We start from the raw sequence: 22,524 nt of genomic DNA on the forward strand, positions 1-22,524 counted from the left end.
TGCTTATGATTAATGGTGATCATAAGGCCTTGTGTATGCACTAGGGTACCTCAGTTCCTCAAGTTTGTCTATCTTCTTATCTGATAGAACCTCTTATAGACTATCCCCTCCCATTTATATTAGAAGTTAGAGTAGAAATATGCACTTGTGCATGCATTTGGGGACAGCAGAGATTTCTGTTGCTTTAAATTGCAATATATAGTCAGCCCCTTGTATCTTCTACTACTGCTTTTCAGTCTCTTCCCCCTACTCTTGTCATTTCTCTGTAGTTCATGATGGAATGCGTTTGAGAAAAACTCATCCTAACAAAACCACTGGTTATAGGAGCTTCAGTGTTTTAATATCTTTCCTTTCTTTCAACTATTTGGGGAGGTTCAGGAAAGTGACCTTGGTTTGAATAGCTGACCTTGTACGATGGGGATGTGGGGGATGTCTTTTTTCAAGACCCACATAACTTCTCCTAGAGAGTTGTAGTAATTGCCAAGTACATGAAAAGACTTTATGTGGCAGAAATGTGGAAAGTTTATTTCTAAACTTTTTCAGCTGGGAGGTGCCAAAAATGTGGGGGTTGAAGAACAAATTTCTAGCAGAACTTATTTAAGTATCCGTTTTCTCAAAAGGTAATCGATGTTTGAACTCCAAAGACAGAAAAATCTCCTTGTTACTTTAATGGAATCTTTCAAACTAAGAGAGAGGATTAAAGTGAAAAAGAGGTGAGATGCAATTACTTTCTAAGAGCAGATTAAAAAAAAATTATATACGTTACTTGCATAGTCACCACCTCTACTCTAGTACAGTTTTCCTAGGTGCATAATGCCCTAGCGATCATACAGCTGTTAGAGGTTCCCTTATAGGACACACTGCAATGACTCCACAAACCCTTAGGCAATTCATTAGAGTTTTAGGATTGTATAAGCCCTGTAATTGCTCTGGTAAAACTAACAAGAGCATTCCAAATCATGCTTTATTTGTTTAGTGATGAATATTATCATTAAGAGATTGTTTTTGTAAGAAAAATGCAAAAGAGAAGCCAAAATAAAGCCAAAAAGAAACAAGTTAATTTTGTCATGCATTTATATATCAATACCAACAGTAATTTGAGCTAAATCTATGCAGACTTTCTCATTCAAGCCAAATTATATCCCAAGCCAAATTATATCCCTAGCAAACTGTTCCCAAACAATACATGGGTCCTCAAGTGTTTTCACTTAAAAAAAAAAAAATGAGTTCATGTAGCAATTATCTAGGCACAAAGAGATGAGTAAAAGCTAGGATTTTTTTTTCTCCATTGTTTTTTTCGGACCATGCAAAAGTATGTCTCTTCCTTAGCTCACCACTAAGATACATTTTGGTCCAGAGTATTTGATTTAGCTCTGTATGTTTCTTGACTTTTGTTAGTTTGATTTAAGAACACTGTTACACAATGCAGGTTTTCACATGGTTTATGATTTGACTGTGAGGCATTTATGATGCAATAAATACTGGTTGTATTGTTGGATAGAAGGTTTAACAATTGAAAACAGAAAACTGGTGGAAATGGATGGATCAAGTCTAGCTAATAAAAGTAATATCTATGACTACAGACTCTAGCACAGCTAAAGCTAAAGTCAGTGCAATACATACTTTACGTTTAGTTGATAACGGGAGCTTAGAGGGAAAGCAAAAAGCAGGATTTAATAATGGTGGATTTTGTGTGTTTTTTGCAAACTTGTTACGGCATCAGATAGGAAACACTGACACAGTCATATGAGAAGCTGTTAACAGAAACATGGTGTATTCTGTTCAGAAGCAACATGGGAGATGGGTGGTTGAGGAGAGAGTGAGCAGAGTTCCACCTTCTTCCTCACCTTGGTGGCAACATGTGGTGCTGAAAGGGAAGAGGGGCAGGGGTGTTTCCTCCTGTGCTTCTTCAGACCTGTCTCTTAGTGCACTGAAAAAAACAACTAGAAGCAACAGTGTTGTCAGGGCACTTAAGTCAAGGGTTAAGGCTCTTGAGTCCCTGGTTAGATACCAGGGAGTCTGGTTAGATACCAGGGAGTCTGGAGGAGATCTGTGTTGTTCCATATCTAAGAACAAAATGGCTTTGGCTATGTCTGGTATGGAGGGAGACAAGCTGGCTTCAGCCTCCTAGCCTGAATCCTGCTGACTACATTAAAGTTGGATGGCACGAGCATCCTGGCATCTTGCTGCTTGGACAAACCCTGGGTATCCTTCCAGTCAGTTCCAGCTGGCTCCTCAGAGAGCCTTTATAAGAACAGGTCCCCACTACCACTGACAGGGACATCCTCAGGGTGAGCAAAAAGCTTGTCAAATACCTAATGGGGTGTCCTCTACCACCTTCTGGGCTACCGACTACTGTATTCCAAGTCAGTCCTGAGCTCCACAACTCAGTGAAATGTGGAGCTAACTTATCTCACAGTTTAGAGTCAATGCCAGTAGAGGCTGATGTAGCCTATCTTTGCTAAGGCTTCTTGGGTGGCTGAGCTACTGTGAGCACCATGAGAAAAAGAGTTATTTTCCTGTTTTCACTGCTTGGTTCCCTGCCTTGCTCCCTCAAAATAGAAGGCATACTGTCCCAAAGCTGTGATGGCGAAGTGAGAGGGAGGACACCTAAATATCTGCCTTTGCATCATCTGCCCTTGCATGAGATTATAAGGCTTGACATAGCCGGGTGGCTTCAACACGAGGTGATGGGAGAGCGGTGTGCTTAGCATCTGATTTAGGATAATTTTAAAACCAACAGCTCTAGTGGCAGAAGCTGCTGACACTGATTTCCCTGTACCTCTGCATGCTGTGAGCAGGTTTACATGGCACACAGTTGCAGACCGGAGCTGTGGCTGCACTGCTTCTCTCAGTTGCTTTTGACTGAATCATCACCGACAGCAGTTGGGAATGTCCCAGAAAAAAGATTCGCACAGACTTAGACCAAGTGGGTTAGGAGTTACGATTATGAGCTCCCCTGACTCTTATCTCCTCTCCTAAGCCTCCACTTTCAAAGTCACAACAGGAGGATATCCTACCTTACTGTAGGATATTACATCAAACACAGAGGTGATTTCAGCTGGAGATGACACGTCGACCACAATTGGATGGGAAGACAGCAAAGAGTCATCCCTCATTACAGGAAGAACATCATCAATTAAAACCTGTTCAAGCTGAGAAAGAGAAGATGTCAGAATAGAAACAAAGGCAGGACTATATGCCTAACTTCATAAAATAAGTAGCTTGAACTACAGCTTCTCTAGGGGGCGGCAGTTGGAAACAGATGGAATTTCACCTCCTCTGAAGAAGGACTTGCAAACTCTTACTTTACATCGAGAGAGGAGGGATATCTTTTTTCCTTGACTAAGATAAATTGCCTTTTGTGAATCCTGTTTTCCCATGTGTATCATAACACGAAAACCTCTACAATAGGCAAAAAAGGGAGCCTGTATTACCAATTTCAGCAGTGTGACAATATCTGCAATGCATTATGGACTGCTCTTGCAAAAAATGGAGCTGGGGAGAAAGGGAAGCAGGAAGGAGGTAGGGTTCCCTATCCCAAGGTTTATAACTTTTTTTAAGCGAATACAATTTTTTAAAAAGCTTAAGTGGTCTGCAGTCAAAATCCCTTTACTTCCTAATCAGTATTGACCAAAAAAGACTAAATTTCTGTTTAGTTTTCCTCTTCCAGTACTCACTAGGATGATAACACTGAAATGGCTGTAGATCTCAAATGAACATGGTGTTCAAATACAAAAAGGTTTTTTTAAATTTTAGGCTCAATAATTAAATTTTTTCTTATATAGTTAGCACAACAGATCCTCTTCTTCAAAGTGTAAAAGAAGTGACCCGGGAGTAATTTTGTCCTCAGCCTCACATAACATGGATGAGAAGAGATATTTATGGGGAGCGGGGAGGAAGGCAAGGGAAGCGCCAAGTAGGCACTGCCTGCTTCTAAAGTCGCTGGGCTCAGGGGCTAGTAGATTTTGACAAGCAGCTCAACCTATGCAAAACCTGCCCTCCTTCCTTCCCCTGGCATGTGTTACATATTTTCTAGTAGCCAGAACCTCATTACACCTGAACAGCTGGGGGAAATATGCATGCTATGAGCCATCACATCTGTTTGGGAGGGGAGGAAGGAGAGAGCAAGAAACCTCTCTTTGTTCACACAGTGTTATCGTTCCTCAGAGTATAATGCATATTTAAGGCTACCCTCTTTGTCTGCAGCCCCTTAACATGACTGGAGTTGGTTTTGCTGCACAGTTAGTGCTATGGGCCATCCACTATCTCTACCTATTTTTGCACTGTGTGGAGTAGAGATTGTCTGAGTGGGAGAACTTGAAATGACACTTAAAATACTGGCAGCAGCTGAATGGGGGATCTGATATTTCCCTTGATGAATAGTCCAAGTTGTGGAGACAGGCTCAAGTTCCCAATCCTCACCAGGTAGGAAAACGATCCTACGAGAAGTCCTGTGAAGAGACACTACAGCCCAACTAAATAAATAAAAGAGAATGTCTGTCTTCCAGGGTTAGACTTTTAAACAACCTTGCAAAATTTCTAAGGCTCTGTCCAGAATCTGCCTGGGTATTAGTTGCCATAATAGTAATCAAACACTTCACTCACTTGTTAAAAAAGAATAATTCTTCCCTGCAGACTAAAACTTTATAAAGTATAAAAAGTTTCAGAGCATAACATAGGTAGGTGGAAAAGCTTAAAGCAACTTTTTCTTTATGTTACACTGCACTATGTTAGCTTTCCATAAATATAGTTTAAGTCTTCATCGTCCTTGTCTAATTTTCACTCCATTCCAGAATGCTCACTCCAACCGCGCCAACCCTCCACAAGACACAGATAATTACCATTTGCCAATCTGATTCTGCAGCATTTACTCCCAGGAACTCAAAATAACTGGCAAATCCTTCATTTAACCACAAGTCATCCCACCAGTCCATGGTCACAATATTTCCAAACCACTACAATTATAAACATTGAAAGACATAGTGTTAGCTAAATGGTAAATATACATTTCAGTATCTCATATCTCCACATAGAACATTCATTATTTCACTTTTCTTCCTATTTGCAGATGAAAATTATCATAATTCTGAGGTTTAAATAGGAATTCAGGCCTCGCCTTGTGTTAAAACATCACTTTTATTATAAAATTACATATTACTGGGGAGATTGCTAATGATTCATGTGCCACTGAAAATATTTTTAGTTTCTTTCTCTTGATTTGATGATTTGTGCTTGTAAGGATGTGTTTTCAGACAGCCTTCACAGTGTATAGTTGTCCCTGTTTGCTTGCCCAAAAGAGACATCTGCACATGCAAATTAGTTCCTTTAAGACATTTCAGACAGATTTTCATAAGCTGGCTCACAGTCTGGACCCAAGCATCTAACTTCCTGAGAAAAATTCAAAGGCAGTAGTTATGGTACTTTAAAGCTCTAATGGTGAACTGTCTTAACACAATATTTTGCAATCAAATTGTGACCACACGTAGAACGGAGTTAATGACAGTATATTTAAAATTAAAATGTTACAATTACACATGTGAAGCACTGTAAAAATGAATTGTGTCCTAAAATGTACCTGATGAACGAGTTCATGAGCTATCACAGCAGCTACTCTCTGTTTGTTGGAAGTGGCTGACTCGTTGGGATCATACAGCAGGTTTGTTTCTCTGTATGTGATCAGTCCCCAGTTCTCCATAGCACCCGTCCCGAAATCTGGAATAGCTATTTTATCTACATTGAAAAAAAGAGAACATGATTCTTACTGTATCCTTTAAGACTCTCAGTTTATCCTCTTTCTGTGTATTCACAGCCTGTTTTGCTTACCACTTGTGGTTCTGGCTTACTGCTGTGGACTGCAGTCTGTAACCTGTGTTTAAGAAGCAGGGAACTGGCCTACAGCAGCTGATAGTAAGCATCATGGATCTGCTGAGATAAATAGAGCCAGGATCTGTTGAGCTAGCTGAGGATCTGTCCTGCCAGGTGATTCTATGCCACCTCCTGGGAGCATGCATATCATACATTACTTAATTTTGGCCCCAGAAATTAATAGTATCATCTGGGGGTGTGCTGTAGGCAGTAAACCTCCTGAAACTATCTGTAGCATAATGAGGCATGTCATTGTTTGTCACACTGTTGTATTAAAAATATTTATTGACATGTTAACTGAAGTAAATCCCCATGCAGTGAATGATATCTGCTTCTACTTCTGGCAATTTGTGGGGGTCGCTCATTTATGGTCAGTAATCAATACAGGTTTAAATGAGAATTGTGGACTCAGTTGAACTGGCATTTTCTTCTGCAAATAATGACCACAGCCTTTATATATGGTTTAGTGAAAAAGTATAGATGGATTTAAAACTGAATAGAACAAACAACCCTCACTTTACCCTAGCAGAAGACAGGAATTACTTATTTTAATTTGAACAACTTGATTACAGAATCAAAGCTGATAGTCTGGCAAAGGCTTCACTGACAGTCAAAATGAGGATCACAAGGAGAATGACAATGCCAGAAGCCATAAATCAATGTGAAATGCAATATTTAAATAAACCATTATACAGAAACATATCTGATTCTTCAGTTTTGACCTAGATGGTTTCTAATATGCAGAGAACAACATAGTAAGTTAAGATTTGTGATCCAACAAATAGACATTCTGAGAAAAGCAACATAAAATCTACAAGATCATCTACCCTCTGACATTGCTGGCCTGAGTTTACTGGCCTACCCTGTAGTACGGACAAGCCCCTATCCATGTGCTAACGTGGCATAGTCATCAGGCTTTTATGGAAATTAAAGTTTGAATATGACGCATAGGTGAGATATAGTCCCGGTTATTACCGGGGATTAGTGTGTGAAAGAACAGCATATTCTACTGGTTTCCCTAATTCCGTTGTCGTTGAAGTGCAAACAGATATTTATGGTAAACTCAGATGATGTTTTGAAATTAGGAGGTAAAAATCTGTTGTTAAAGTAATAGAGATTAGCCTGATACACATATGAATAGCCAATAAAAGGTTTGCATAGGATTGTTAATAATCTTCAAAGTTTTGGGATTTCTTTCCCCATTATTTTGCCTTAACTTGTTTGTGGTTAGTATTTTTTCCAATCTTTCAAGTTCATAAACCTAACTGAATTGCCTCTTTGGAGGTCTCAGGAGGGGACATTTCCAAAACTCTGATTACATTCCCAACTTTCTTAGTTCAAACTGCACAAATCAGATCCAGAGTCCAGATAGCCCAAGCTAAAGGATGCCCAACTGGGCTACTTTTTCTTTGCTTGTTTTCTAACCATGGGCAAGATTTGATAGTGTGCCCACACTTGTTTAGCTCTGGGTCTTTATTTAGCCTGGCAGTAGAAACTACAAATGGACCACATTCATCTTTCTAAGAAGTGGATACACACCCATTTTGCACTAAAGTTAATAAATAGTATGACATACTCTCTGGCAGTTTATATCTTCACTTATCTCATTGCTGAATTTTGTCCAGAAGTTCCCACGGAAGTGGTACATATTTTTCTCAAACTTCTGTCTCTATTTTAGCCCATGATGTTCCTTTGCTGATAACACTGATGCTTCCTTTGATTTTCCACAAGACACTTTAAAATAACCATAGCAGGACCCATGCTTCAGTTCAGCAAACTGAACTGTAAGAACTGGTAACTGAGACCAACTGTTGTACTGTGATATTTAAGAGTATCTTGGACTACATGGATACAGTTTTAAAACATCCCGACTTAACATCAGCAGTTAGCAACCACCATGCTTTCAGGCTGTTTTCCACCAAAGCACAGAGACCTGTAGGAGAAACATAATCATGATATTAAAAAGATAAATATTAATAATCACCTAGTTTTGGAAGAGAATAGCTCAAATTAAAGTACTCTTCAAAGAAGTCGAAGACAATTTTTGTCACATCTGCTGCATATTCTGCCGTGTGTATTTGCAGTGGCTGGGCATAAACTCTCAGCTGTAAAATACAGAGAGACATTAGAGGAGTCTTCAGTTAAAAGAAATTAGAAGGTGGAAAGTATTGAAAAGTCATTTAACATACATACTTATAACACTGCAGGTTTTCTCAAAGAGACTGGCCTGAACACTGAATTCTGTTCCCTAACACATTTGTTCAACAGTTTTTCAAATGTTGTACATAAGAGAGACAGAGTTAACATGATCTGTGTGCGCTTTCCACAGTATGCCTGAATTGTAAAACTGTCAAGACTTATGTCCAGAACCTCCCAGTGGCCAAGCTTGGAGCAGGGCCTCAGTTCATACCAGCCCCTTCTTCCCCAAGGCCTAGTTTTCTCAAGAACAAAGCCCAAGCAAGCACAGTCAAAGGGAATCCACTTGTTCTGAGCAGTTCACTGACCTGGACTGATCCCATCAGATCAATCTTTAGGAGCACATCTATCCTGAAAGGTATCTGAAGCCTGTGACACCTTATTTTCTTCAATTTCTTCCTACCTTTCCTACCTACTATCATCAAAATTTCCTCTTGTCCTTGTATGTTTGAAGATCTTAAACCCTTTGAAGATAGTATGTTTACCAGATCTGTAACTCTTCCTGGACATGCTGGCCCATGCAGGTTGAGTGGCTGTTGCCCAGGACCTCAGGCCATACAGCCATCTAGTCATAGCTATGGTGCCTGCTGGGCTTCCGTGCCTCTGGAAATCACAGACAAAATCATCTCTCTCTCTTCCCACCAGGCAGGTCCAAGAAAACTGGCACATTTGGTAGCCCTGTGGGCAATAAGTGACCATTTTTGTGATCTTCTTGCGTATCTGAGCGTGCTTTTTTCCTGAATGCAAAAAATGTTGTGTTAAGTGCTGACATTTCCAGCCCTGAGGCTTGGTGCCTGGGATTGCTTTGACTGTTACTGTGAAGTAATAGGAAACCTCAAGCTCTGAAGGACTAGAGTCCTTCTGGCAGCCACAACCATGATGAGAAGGCCTACAACTTGAAAAAAACTTTCAGGATGTTATCTTCACATTGTGAGGACAAAGTTTGACTTCAGAATTTATAAAGTCTTTTGGGTGCCTTTCCCTCAATCTCTTTGTCCCAAATATTACACAGATCTCTAACCTAGAGATCTGCCATAGCACTGGAGTGTTCACTGGCAGAAGCTGTAGGCTGTTCTCTTCGTTGTCCCGCAAAATCTTCAGTACGGAAAGTAAGAGATCTTTACATGGAGTGAAGTTTCTGGATTTAGGAAAACCAATCCATCTTATTTTGCATCTGTGTCTCTCATGAATGAACCACATTCTTCTGGCTGTGTTGGTGTGGCTTGTTTACTCCTCAGTGTTGTCTTACAGCCAGGACTTTAGTGTCCAAACTGAGCAAAGGAGCCGACCTACTCTAGGAGTCCTCTTGGAGCCTGACAACACATTGCTTTCAATACCAAGAAATTACACTTCCTCCAGCGAGAAGGGAGGATGGGAAAATGGCTGCAAATAAAACTGGAATGAAAAAAAAAAGCTCCCAAAAAGCTTATGAAATTCAATCAGGAATCCATTCCAGACAGGGGATTTCCCTCAGGGTCAGTTTGCAATTACAATCTGCAATTTCCACTTCAGTAAGCTCTTTACCCAATTTAGCAGTCTTCAGTCCCCTAGCTGATCCATATTAATGGTTTCCAAAAACTTCAGCATGCACTAGAACTGACTTTGGGTTTCATTTAATAATCTCCTCTGTGATTTTCCAAACCAGACATTTGGTACCTGACAGGTAATCAGCTCAGGAGCATCGTTTCCAGCTGTAGGCACATTTCCCACTGTTGATTCCATTAATGTCATTGTTAGGGCAATAGCTTTCAGAGTGAACGGCAGAGTTTTTAAATAATTTATCATGTCATGTAAGCTGTATGCTGTTGCTATTGTTTATGAAAGCAATATATGGATCACACGGATACTTTCTGTTAGATGAGGGATTTATTGGTAGCCATTTATACAACAGAATATGGAATGTTATTTTCTGCAGTCAGTGAACCTAAATACCTCATTGCTCGGCTGGGCTTCAAAGTTTTTAGAATGGAACTGTTTGGTTAGCAGAAGGACTTTCCAAATATCTGATTAAAAATTCTAAAGATAGCCTAGTTTTCCTGGGGAAAAGGTAATTTTTAGTGATGGAGTTTATGTGGCTCTCAATTAAAAACACTCTTACACATATACTTTATCTTTGTAAAACTATATCTATGCTAGAAGAAAGGAAATGATTATGATTTTAACCTCACTCAAAACCCAAGTTTTCTAGTGCAGGCAAGTCCTCAGACATTGTTTAGTGAATAATGTTAATAAAATATGTAGTAACCAAGTCCTGAATTAGAAGTCATTTCTTCAGGCAACCTCTGTTCTGATACGAATACCCCTGCTTCTACACACATACACTTTAATTACCACATTCAGTGAACACTCCCTTCTATTTAGAAAAGCTAACACCAGTCAGGAACATTGTGGGCTTTACTATTTTGCTTGGGGAATAAACCCAAGTATTGACTTTGGAGCCATATTCTGGAGCGTGTCATGGACAAGAAGAGAATGCTAACTTTTGCAGTAAAAATTGCAAAATAAAGAGTTTTACATACATCTTCAGTACTTTTTTTTCCTACTGCACTATGTTCTACAAAAGCTGCACAAATTCGGGTTCTTAATGTAACTAAACTCTTGAGAATATCTATCCAGACCAAATAACCAAAGTCAAACTGGGCTTGATTTGCTTGTCTAAGTGTTATCTAGCCTTAGTTATTTGTGAAGAAATATTATAAGTGTACAGCATGATGCTAGTGAGGGCATAGAGGAAGGAGGCCCCAGCACAGTGAAGGAGACCTTCCTGAAGATCAGGAAGTTTTTGTTAAGAACTGGATCCGCACTTTGGAGATTTATACAAGGCAAATTTTAACATCAGTGGACAATCTTAAGTAGAGATGGATTTACCGAGCTTTTTCAGATAGAGAAATTCAGGAAGAGCTTACTTTCTAGGGGAACAGTGATCTGGCAGGGGCTTTGCTCTAGATTCCCTGTCTGTTGGTGCCACTGCCTCCAGAAGAGGAGGAAAGTGCTGCCAGCTCAGCTGAACCACAAGACAATGTGTTACACCCCTAAAGAGAAAGGAAGGGGAAACACCAAGAGCATACAGTGCTGGGATCCTTCTCTGTCTCAGATGAAAATAAAATGTAAACCAGCAAATAATTAACAGGGGGTTGAGCACGCCAGACTAGGTTTATGCTAAGTGAGGAATTTATGTTGAGGGGCAAATTGTATTTAGGCTTTCAGGTTGTGATCCAATGTAATCATAGAATCATAGAATTGTTAGAGTTGGAAGGGACCTTCAAAGGTCATCTAGTCCAACCCCCCTGCAAGGAGCAGGGACATCCCCGACTAGATCAGGTTGCTCAGAGCCTCATCCAGCCTGGCCTTGAATGTTTCCAGGGATGGGGCTTCCACCACCTCTCTGGGCAACCTGTTCCAGTGTTCTACAACCCTCATTGTAAAAAATTTTTTCCTAATATCCAATCTAAATCTACCCCCCTCTATTTTAAAACCATTACCCCTTGTCCTATTGCAACAGGCCCTACTGAACAGCCTCTCCCCATCTTTCTTGTAGGCCCCCTTGAGGTACTGGAAAACCGCTATAAGGTCTCCCCAGAGCCTCCTCTTCTCCAGGCTTGTGTAATGTCTTGTGATCTCCTTATGCCTGATCAGGTGCACCTTCAGGAGATTTGAATCTAAGCAAGAACTGGATTGGACTGCTTGTTGCATCTAAATAAAGGAGCTATTTTAGTTTTATGGATTCAGATTCAAACATACTTCATTAGGGCACCTAACAAATATCCAGCTGTTTAGGCAGACACTATCACTTCTATATTTAGTTGTAAAGAACTTATACTGGGCAGTTGCCTTTAGCCACTGTTGTAAAATAAAAAATATTAGAGCCAAAACATAATGGCACATAGCGTTGTAGTCCTGTGTCTCCATGACTGTAAACAGGAAGACATCAAGGGCATAGATTCACACCTTTTAATCCACAGAAAACTGTAAAGTATTTGTATCTATGGCCTATTCATGTTTTGTACTCCTGGACTTGTACATTCCCTCAGAGTCTGGTCTTCAAATCAGGGATAAGGTTGGAGAAATAGTGTTCCTTCCTCACCCATGTGCCTGTATGGGAGGCACTGACTGGGATCTCACCAAGATAGGAGAATGGGAGACAGGAAAGGACTGCAAAACACTGTATGTAGTCAAGGTTAGAGGGAGCATCATGAATGCCTAATGTGATAAAATATATTTCATAAAATAGGTTATAGGAAAGGGAAAAATACGTTCCTGTTTGTCTTATAAAAAGAGAGGTTTCATTTTTTTTTTTTTAAATGCAAATCACAGTACATCTGTCATCTGAACCATGTTCAGGCTGTAACAGGACTTACAGGTTTTCCACTAGATGATATTCTCTCTATCCACTGAAACTGGTGCACCGCAAAGCATACAAGATAAGTGCTCATGGGAACTGACTTCTCAAAAGTTGTCCGAGTCCAGCCACCATCCAGCTGTACAGTTTGCTGCAGAAATGGAAAAAATAATTAATTTCATTTTTAGAATTGCAAGCACATGCAGAAAAGAGTACAATATTCCTATGAAGGCTGCAACTACATGGGAAGGATAAATCACTGCTCCAGGTTCACCTCTTCCGGCATTGCTGATGGCATGAGAACAGACAAAATGTTTTTTTTTTCTGTGATACCTCAATACACGAATTGGGAATTTGTTTTTCTACACTAAATAAGTTTAGCTGGTTCTAATTTTCATCAAGGATTTGAAATCATTCACATGCACAGGAATTTTGCCAACAGGAGTTTTTCAGGGTGTGCTAGTGTGTTTTGTTCTTGAAATATTTGCGTAAAATAACATCACTTTGGACAGATCAGAGAGGAGACTGGATTCTCTCCTCTCTTAAATACACAAGTCATGTAGGAGTCAGGGATTGCAGAGATGCCACTTAGGATAAAGATCAGTCTAATGAATCTATCCTGAACTCATTCAAATACAAATTAACATTGCTAATTGGTGGGTTGTTTAAATGTATACAAAGTTTAGTACTGATGATCATTTTTATTTTTTAAACAAATTAAAAACTACTCCTGATTTCCCCAAATGTCCTTAATTCTAGACTGAACTATATGATCAAACCTGCAACCTGTTATATGTGATTCATCCTCTAAATATTTATTTCTGCTCTTCATTATCTGCTATTGCCTGTCTGATAATATTTTGTGCTTCTGACTGGATGACTAACTTAAATAAGAAAAAAGAAAACAGCATATAAAAGACACTAACCTTCTACTAGAGATACAACACTTAATGAGATTTGTTTGTTGTAAACACAATATAAATAAAGCATAAATACAGGTAATAGGGTTCCATGAGAAAAAAAAACATTTTCACAGATATATCGTGAAAATTTCACAAACCTCTTTTCACAGAGATATTTGCAATCTACTTGTCCATTATTTGACTCATTTTGACTCTATTTTGATATCTTTTGTTCTTTCAACAAAGTCAGAACCTCCATGGAAAAAAGTAAAAAAAAAAAAAAACTCAATTGAAAAATGCAAATGAGATGCACAGGTTTCTGATTTTGCTGAGTTGATTTTACCATGTTGATTATAAAGCGCCACACCACCAAAACTACTACAGGACATGAAACACCCAATGTACCTTGCTTTTATGAACTATTACATTTCCATCTGTTGAAATGATTTCCCAAAGATCTTTCACTACTAAGAACAGAGCTACTGAACTTGTGAGCACACCAGATGAAAAAGTGCCCTGCTATTGTCTGTTAGTCAAACCCAAGTATGAGCCCAGCATAATCTACAATTCCCTGCCTGTACTTGGATTTTAGCAAATTAATAAACAAGTGGTAGGTAGCCCTTTGAAAGCTTATTTTTGTATGTCCATACTAGAGGCAAAGTCCTCATGTAAATGTGTAAAGTAAATCTCAAAACCCACTAAATCTTGATAACATCTAATCTCATTCCCTCACCTTCCTTGCTGGTACCCTCACTTATCTGAGGTCTGTGAGGAGACACAGCAAACACTCTGTGATGTTCATTAAAGTGCCTGGTGCTCTTTCAGGTATCATAGAAATATTTTTAATAACAATAGCTCAGAGCTTTAAATTTGCAAAGGGTCTGGGAGGCAGCTATGGCAGATTGGTAATAGTTCTCTCAGCTGCTTTGCTAGAGGATAGTTGAGGTTTGCGGTACTCCTTAAATAAAACAGGACACAGTAAAGCAGATCTTTTTTTTTCTGGGTGGTGGAGTGATTTGGAACATGGAAATGTCAACAGCCTGGAAGATCTTTTTTTTTTCCTTTTTTTTTTTTTTTAAACTTGGCACTTTATCTCCCACTTCAGAACATATTCATTAGAAATTATGCATTGGACTACACATTCAGTTAAACTAGTCATTAGAAACTCTCTCAGCTGAAAGCTATTCAGTCTTCTTCCAGAGGACCCAGAGGTAGATAACTGACACCATTGAATTTCATACAAAACTTGGAATTTGACCCACCAGGTCCAGAAATAGATTATTTAGGGAATTACAGTCATGATGGACTGACAAGTGCCCACACCCATGAGCTGACAGATGGGATATCAGACCCTGTATTATTAAAAATAATTGCTAGCAGGATCCTTTGCCATTAGATTATGATCAGCAGACCCTCAATTTAGATCATTACATAGTTTCAGTGACTATTTTAGACTTCCCATATGGGAAGTAGCTGTCTTCCAGAGTATTCCTTCTCATAGTCCACCTGGTTTGACTGAAGAACCTGCCATTACCTATTTATAGTCAGTACGGGATGCTCATCTAGAACATCTGAATAGAGGGCCAGCCAGCTAAAGGCAGAAGAGACGTTTCAATTATGCCTTGGGTTTGGCTCTGTATTACCATGTAGTGTGCTGGTGGACCACTGGGACTCCTAACCAATCAACCTCTCCTGTTTTATGGAATATTTGTTAACAATTAGCTTTACAGTGTCTGAGTGGTAAAGTTTGTGAACATGCAAGGACCTTGCAATCCATGCTACCTTTCCAGTGGCTTTACAGAACCATTCCACTTAGGCATTGGAGTTAGAAAATACATACCTGTACTGGCATGTTTGAAAGTGCTTGGTATGCGTCTTGATGGATGATGGATATGTTGTAAGTTGCCTTTTTGTTCGGCTCGTCAAAGCAAGGAAATGATTTCCGTGCATCTGTTGGCTCATGATCAGTAGCTGCAATGCTCCTTAAATAAACAACACATTGGCAAGCCATCATTATATACATTTTAAATCTTATCTGCAATTTCTAAGCATAATTTTTTAGCAATTTCACACACTAAACTATAAATATTTGTGTGTCCGTATCCATTCATAAAAGTAGGAGACATCAGAAATGCACAAGCTGACATCATATAGGCACGTGTAACACATATACCTCAAAGTCTGTCATCAACATCCTCTAGGTTTCAGAGCAAAAGCTAAAGAAAATTGCTTATCATCAAATATTTTTAGGAGCCAGGCAATAAGATGGGAATGACCTCTCATGGATGGTAAAAATTTTGCTCATCTTCCTGATGAACTTACCCATTGTTTTTTCTGCCTAAAATAAACTACTGATGGTATCATCTGAAAGGAAATTAATGTCCTGGTATAGGGATGTCTACTTAAGTCACTCTGTGTTGTTTACCCACTAAACTCTATCTGGAGATTGGAGTCTTGAACATCTCCTGAGAAGACACCTTGGAATTGCGTAAGGGCCCCTAAAATCTCATCCTGCTTGTGTGTTTCTTTTTCTGCAGTTACCATGTACAGTTTTCCGCCAGTGCTGTTATGCTCCCCTGACTCCTTTAATGAAACTGCTGGAGAAAGAACAGAAAGTTCGGGTAAACATCCTAGTACATAACTGGTGCTATGCTAGCTGTGTTGGGGGGCTTAGAAAGTCATCTCACTTATGCAAAAACAACTGAAGGAGCTAGACAATAGGGGTCATGTAAAAAAATAAGGTGAAGGTTGTGAATGTTCATATAATAGACTTGCTTCTCACAGCGGCATTAAGCTCCTCCATTAATGAACCATACAGTGGCAGAGCATGTTCTCCAGTGATTGATGGCAAAAGGGATCACAGATGCTTCTTCAATTAATCTGGAATGTTGAGCATTTTCTGACAGCACTTCTACAGCTGCTCCAACTGTATTAAGGTACTTTTTCTTTCCAAAAAGTAATTAAAAGTGTACATAATAAATTACCTATTTGCAGCAATCCTACAAGCTCACTTGACAACCAATTTTTCAATGTCTTTGTTGCCCTTGGCATTTCCCTGTGACGATTAAATACTAAATTGGTCATTAGGAACTTGTAGCAGTAAGGGTCATTTACAAGCCTGATGGACGTAATACGCCTCAGTTCTTACTATTCATGTTCATTAGAATAGTAACTCCAAAGTTCACGGGCAGACAGAAAGCATAATGAATATTCACCTTAAGGTAACGTCAGTCTCAACAGAGTTTCTTTTGCTTGGTAAATTGTTTGATGTCACTCTCTACTTTTTGTAGGATTTGAAAGCTGTTTCACAATTAAGTTAGCTTCAAGTCTCCAGGGCAATGCTTCAAAGCTATTGTTTAAAAAATTGGCTATATATTTTGACACATTCATATCTTGTTCCTACAGACTGATAACACTATGATATCTCAGTTGATTTATAAGGTGATAATACAGCTATCCTCATATATTTGTGGAGGCAGACAGACATCAGCAGTGCAAAAAATTAGCACTACAATTTCAATGGGGTAGATGATAAGAACTCCAGACTATGGCATGCATAGAAGTGGCACTAGAAACATGAAATGCTGTAATTTCCTTTCAAACTGTATAATATAGTTTTTAGATAAGATTTTCTTCACTGCTTGCTGGCTTCTGCCCTTCTACTTGATATTGATGTCTAGACCTTTATATGTGAACTAGAGGTGACAGTTGTAAATATCATGGCAATAAGAAGTGAAGATCTGGCTGAGACTGCATCTGGGTGTTATTCCCAAAATGAAACGGTGCTGCATTTAGAACCCTGATGAATTTCCCCCTGCCCTTTTTTTCCCCCAAAGCACAGAAGGTTAGTGCAAAAACACTTCCCCTTCAGCTAATTAAAGTATTTTTCTCCCAGTCTTTCCCTAAATTCAGATTCATTGCTGCTTGTGAGAAAATTTTCTCCTTGAGGAAGAAATCCAGGATTGCTACTTGTGTACACTAAATAATATTTTGCCTTTCCCTAATCAATAAAATCCTAAGCACAAGCCTTCCCCGTTAGAGATGTGCCCAGCTGAGTATCTTTTATAAGCCTCTTGTTCTCCTCTGACATGGTTGTATTCTCTGAAATATTAAGGAGAAAATCAAAGGGGATTTTAGCACATTCCTTGAGAGAAACTATTGAGTTAAAAGAACCCATTACACCAGGCAACAACTCTTGTTGTGCTCCTTTCCCTAATATCTGAAAACAATAAGATAGTAATATATTTATGGTCACCACATCGTGCAAAGTAGGGAAGGATGGTTATTCCCCTTTCATCAATGGAGAAATGAAATGTGCAGACAGAGAAATAGCTTTACCAAAAGACTTCAGTGCTTACAGCTGGAATCAGGCATCCACAGGAGGATCTAGGCAGGTCTATGCCTGAAATCTGCATTCTCAAAGTTTCTGTTTTCCTGCTCCCTACCTGCATGTGTACACCAATTTAAATAGTTGTGTTCCCAAGGTATGTCATGATCTGCTTCTGGGTATGTCCAAAAGTGTCTTTGTCCTGATGAGGATTGTGTGATCTGTCTGAACAGGATTCCCAAATCAGGTGTTCTTCTCCCTAAGCCTCCCAAGGATCCTAGACTTGCAGACATGTTCAGCACATGTCTACCTATTTTCCACAAAATGTGGTGGGAGATTTGAATCTAAGGAACAGCAGAGCCTGGACATGTGCCCAGTTTGTAAACAAAAGGCTTTATAGCAATACTTTGGCAAACCTTTGCCTTCACAGATAGACAGCTGGGGAGAAGCTCAGCCCTTGGAGCTGACTTTCCAGTGTTAGTAATTCTCTCAAAAGGTCCGCTGCTTCTAACACTTCCCAGAAGGGATGGAGGAGTAGGTTAATTACATTTTGGCTCTCATTTTCACCTCATCCCCTTTCTCCCTAACGCCCGCTATTAATAGGGTTGCTTGACTTTTGGTATTATCCAATCTGATTTGTATTTACTTACAACATGACAAAAAAGGAACTATTTGGGTTGAAACTTTCCAAGGGTGACGTCTACCTCAGGCAAAGGCAAAATAAAAAAGCTAATTCCAATCAGCATTGTTTTTTAGTAGAAAGCCAGGGGAAAATGTAGTTTTAATAAGCAATAAACCTTCTTTCTCTCTAAACTAGAGAGACATGGGTTTGATGGATGGACCACTCGGTGGATAAGGAGTAGGCTGGATGGCCGCACTCAGAGAGTAGTGGTTAAAGGCTCCATGTCCATGTGGAGACCGGTCACGAGTGGCGTCCCTCAGGGGTCCGTGTTGGGCCCGGCCCTGCTCAACATCTTTGTTGGCGACATGGACAGTGGGATAGAGTGCACCCTCAGCAAGTTCGCTGATGACACCAAGTTGTGTGGTGCCGTTGACACGCTAGAAGGGAGGTATGCCATCCAGAGGGACCTTGACAGGCTGGAGAGGTGGGCCCATGTCAGCCTCATGAAGTTCAACCAGGCCAAGTGCAAGGTCCTGCACCTGGGTCATGGCAATCCCAGGCACAAATACAGGCTGGGTGGAGAATGGATCAAGACCAGCCCTGAGGAGAAGGACTTGGGAGTGCTGGTGGACGAGAAGCTCAACATGAGCCAGCAATGCGCCCTTGCGGCCCAGAAGGCCAACCGCATCCTGGGCTGCATCAAGAGAAGCGTGGCCATCAGGTCGAGGAAGGTGATTCTCCCCCTCTACTCTGCCCTGGTGAGACCCCACCTGGAGTACTGTGTCCACTTCTGGAGCCCTCAACACAAGAAGGACATGGACCAGTTGGAGAAGGTCCAGAGGAGGGCCACAAAGATGATAAAAGTGCTGGAGCACCTCTCTTATGAGGACAGGCTGAGAGAGTTGGGGCTGTTCAGCCTGGAGAAGAGAAGGCTCCGGGGTGACCTGATAACGGTCTTCCAGTACCTCAAGGGGGCCTATAAGAAAGATGGGGAGAGGCTGTTTATTAGGGCTTGTTGCAATAGGACAAGGAGTAATGGTTTCAAAATAGTGGGGGGTAGATTTAGATTGGAAATTAGGAAAAAATTTTTTACGATGCGAGTTATAGAACACTGGAACAGGTTGCCCAGAAAGGTGGTGGAAGCCCCATCCCCGGAAACGCTCAAGGCCAGGCTGGATGAGGCTCTGAGCAACCTGATCTAGTCAGGGATGTCCCTGCTCCTTGCAGGGGGTTGGACTAGATGACCTTTGAAGGTCCCTTCCAACTCTAACCATTCTACGATTCTATGATTTTCTCGCCATTCTTCCTCATCTCATCCTATCACCTACCCTCAGGCCACATAGCAGCAACTTGGCTGATGGCTGCAGCACCACTTGTCTGGTGATTGCTTTCATTTCAAAGCTGTACTTGTCGCCATCATGTACATTGCCTCTTCCACCCCCACAAACAATCCGCCCAAACTTAACCACATGAAAAGCATTTCAGAAATCATCATTCACTCCTTCTTATTAGAACCCTCTCAGGCCTAACAAACAAACTCACGTGCTTGAGTTCTTTTCTGTATTCTTTCAGTCTGCTGGCTAGGATCATCTTTGCAATTGTAGCTTCTAGCATCAAAATCAAGAAGTAGGAACCCTCTCGAAGTGAGCTCACATTTTATGCTTTCTTTAGCTTATGAAGTTCTCCTTTCTTCTTGATGTCAGATGCGTGGTCCTTATCTTCCTACACTGTCTGGATCTGAGGGATAGGCACTCACCTCTCCTACTCTGTGACTCAGGAGGCTAGTGTTCTGGTCCTGTGTTCTGGTGTTGTGACAGACCTGGGGCAATTAATTTAATATCTAGATATGCTTCACCAATAAAAAGGAAGTAACACACCTCAACTTAGAAAGATGCTAAGAGGTCACACTTTAAAACTGCTGTGGAGATGTCAGATGCTCAAAGTATTAAACTAAAGCACCTTCAAAGCAATATTGAGGCAGTAGATGGAGGAAAACAAGAGGGAAAGAGCTGGCTGGGGTTTAAGCTCTTCTCTACATGGCTTCTTCCCAGATCAGATAACTGTGTTTAAGTATGAAAAATCAATGCTTGCTTTTTCCTCTGCCTCTTGGATTTGCTGCTGCTTGTGTCTGTCACTGCTGCTACTTCTGGCATTGCCTGTCAGCAAATGAAAGGAGCTGGTGTGCCTCTCACTCATGATGCCATTGTTCCAGGATGGCAAACAAGTTCCATGAAAACATATCAGTCTTTGTCTTCTTGTTCCTTCTATAGAACCTTGGAAAACTCTATCCAAGTTTATCTTCTAGCCATAAAGGCTGGAATGAGTCACTTCAAAAATAAATATTGGAAAATGGTTGAATGTCCTCTCCATATGTTAACTGTGAAGAGATGCCTCTGAGCAGTGAGCAATGACTTTTTCAAGCTTCTACCTTGAAGCAGCACAAACCCGGGAGGTGAAATTAGTTAAATGAACTGGCAGAGGCTTTGTAATCTTTCAGTAATATTGCTATATTAAAAAGGAAGAGCTGGAGCACAAAAAACCCAAGTCAAAGATAACCTTAATCATCTGGACTTTCATACCCATAATTTAAATGAGCTGCAGGAGGGACAGGGAAGTTCTAGTTTGGATATTCCTCAGGCTTACAAGATCAAGGAGGTACGATGTCAGTAAAACTATCACAAGAGCTTTTTACACCACAACTGTTACCCTGGGGAGCGACAGGAGAGAGTGGTGAGAGCTATATGCTATTTATTATACTACAGAGATAAAAACAGACCTTGATCCCACCAGGTCTCTGAGGGAGCCATTCGTAAAGCTCAAAAGTAATCCGGGACCAGTAGAGTTTTAAAAAGTTTTTAAGAATAGTAATGACAAACTCATCATCTCTTCAGCCTGCATTCCTTGTCAACAGCCAAAGGGTTTTGAATACAGCATCTTCCTTAGGGGAATGAGAAAATTAGAGAGCAGCCCGGAAATGTCAGCAAGTTGGTGAGAGATAAGACTGAAAAGCTGAAACAGGAATAGAGCAGGCCTGAGCAAGCAGAAATAGGGAAGAAAGTTTAATAAAAAAAAAAAGAAAAACTGCTTTACTTGATCTGTCCGTTCTCAGTGTAGGTGGTCCTATAAAACCCAACCAGGGAACCATTCAGCCAGCCTTGGAACTTCAGGGTGAGTATATAGGGATCACTTTCATCAGTGACAGAGAGCTTTGCTTCTGCCTTCATCACTATGTACTCTTGTGGCTTGTACTCAAAGCAGTCATTCACAGCAATCTGCTGTCCTGAGGATTTCCGGAGTGTGGGCATTTCTGTAATCTTTGTCTCTCGCAGGTGGAGCCACAAGTAGCTGGTAGATGTTTCCAAAGCAATTGAAATACTGACTGTTCCAGTGTAAATGTCGTTCTCCATTTCAGGCTTCATTTCCAGATCATAGTGGACAGGCTTGACGTAAGTGGGTAGCCTAAAATGTCTCCAGTCTCCAGTCTCATCATTTTTAGAAGGACAGGGACCCAAATCCACTGGAGGAGGAGGGTTTGGTGGCGGATCTGTTTCCTCTGCAGGTTGCTGAGATTTAGGTCTGGTCAATCCCACACCAAGTCCCACAGCAAGACCTACAACGACCACGATGCCACAGATGACAGCCACATGCTTTGTCTTCATGCAGTATCTCTTGGACTTCTCATCCTCAAAATCCATGCCCTCCATCTCTGCTCCCAGGTCAGTTCACAGAGCAAAACATTAACCACAAAAAAGCTTATTAGTCACTTCAGCACTTGCATTCAGTAAACTCAGCAGACTTGGTTTGTATTTTAATCGTGTAGCTATAGCTGTTCTCTGCCCGTCTCCCCCACCTCTCCTTCCAAAAGACACTCAATTAATTAAAGACAACATGCATTTGGAGGAAATGTGAATGATCAAAAGCAGCACAGCTGGGCTAGGAGATGGAGGGAACTGACACAGAAGAACATTGTTCCTGCCGTGCTCCCCTTATAAGCAGTGCAATCCCACCCCCAGCCCCTCCTGCTCTGGTCTGAGTTAAATATAAAACTGTGCTATGTTAATCAGCAGTTAGGAGATGATCAGACGCCAAAGCTCTGTCAGCAGCTTTCAGAAAGAGTTTGCAGACAGAGGTGTAACTACTCCAAACCCCTCAACCTTTGCCACTACTTCCTTCTTTTCCTCTGCTGTCTCTTGTTTGGGTTTTTGAGGTTTGAGGATTTTTTTACCTTTTCCTCTTGCTAGCAGAGATTTCCTTGAACTTCCACCCTATA

At 40.6% G+C, this 22,524-nt stretch overlaps 1 protein-coding gene across 1 annotated transcript in view; it reads right to left on the minus strand.

Moving 5' to 3' along the window:
• The window catches only part of ENPEP (glutamyl aminopeptidase), a 37,694-nt gene extending 15,736 nt beyond the window's left edge, over positions 1-21,958 (minus strand). Inside the window, exons 1-7 of the mRNA XM_086746737.1 lie at positions 21,345-21,958; positions 15,146-15,287; positions 12,423-12,554; positions 7,853-7,973; positions 5,579-5,733; positions 4,845-4,958; positions 3,021-3,155 (exon numbers count right to left, since the gene is read on the minus strand). Coding sequence (XP_086602863.1) covers positions 3,021-3,155; positions 4,845-4,958; positions 5,579-5,733; positions 7,853-7,973; positions 12,423-12,554; positions 15,146-15,287; positions 21,345-21,958 — 1,413 coding nt within the window. The remainder of the gene's footprint in view (positions 1-3,020; positions 3,156-4,844; positions 4,959-5,578; positions 5,734-7,852; positions 7,974-12,422; positions 12,555-15,145; positions 15,288-21,344) is intronic.
• Between the last annotated feature and the right edge of the window lie 566 nt (positions 21,959-22,524).

Source organism: Chlamydotis macqueenii, chromosome 4 (assembly GCF_036417535.1).
Source record: "Chlamydotis macqueenii isolate bChlMac1 chromosome 4, bChlMac1.mat, whole genome shotgun sequence".
Classification (NCBI taxonomy): domain Eukaryota; kingdom Metazoa; phylum Chordata; class Aves; order Otidiformes; family Otididae; genus Chlamydotis; species Chlamydotis macqueenii.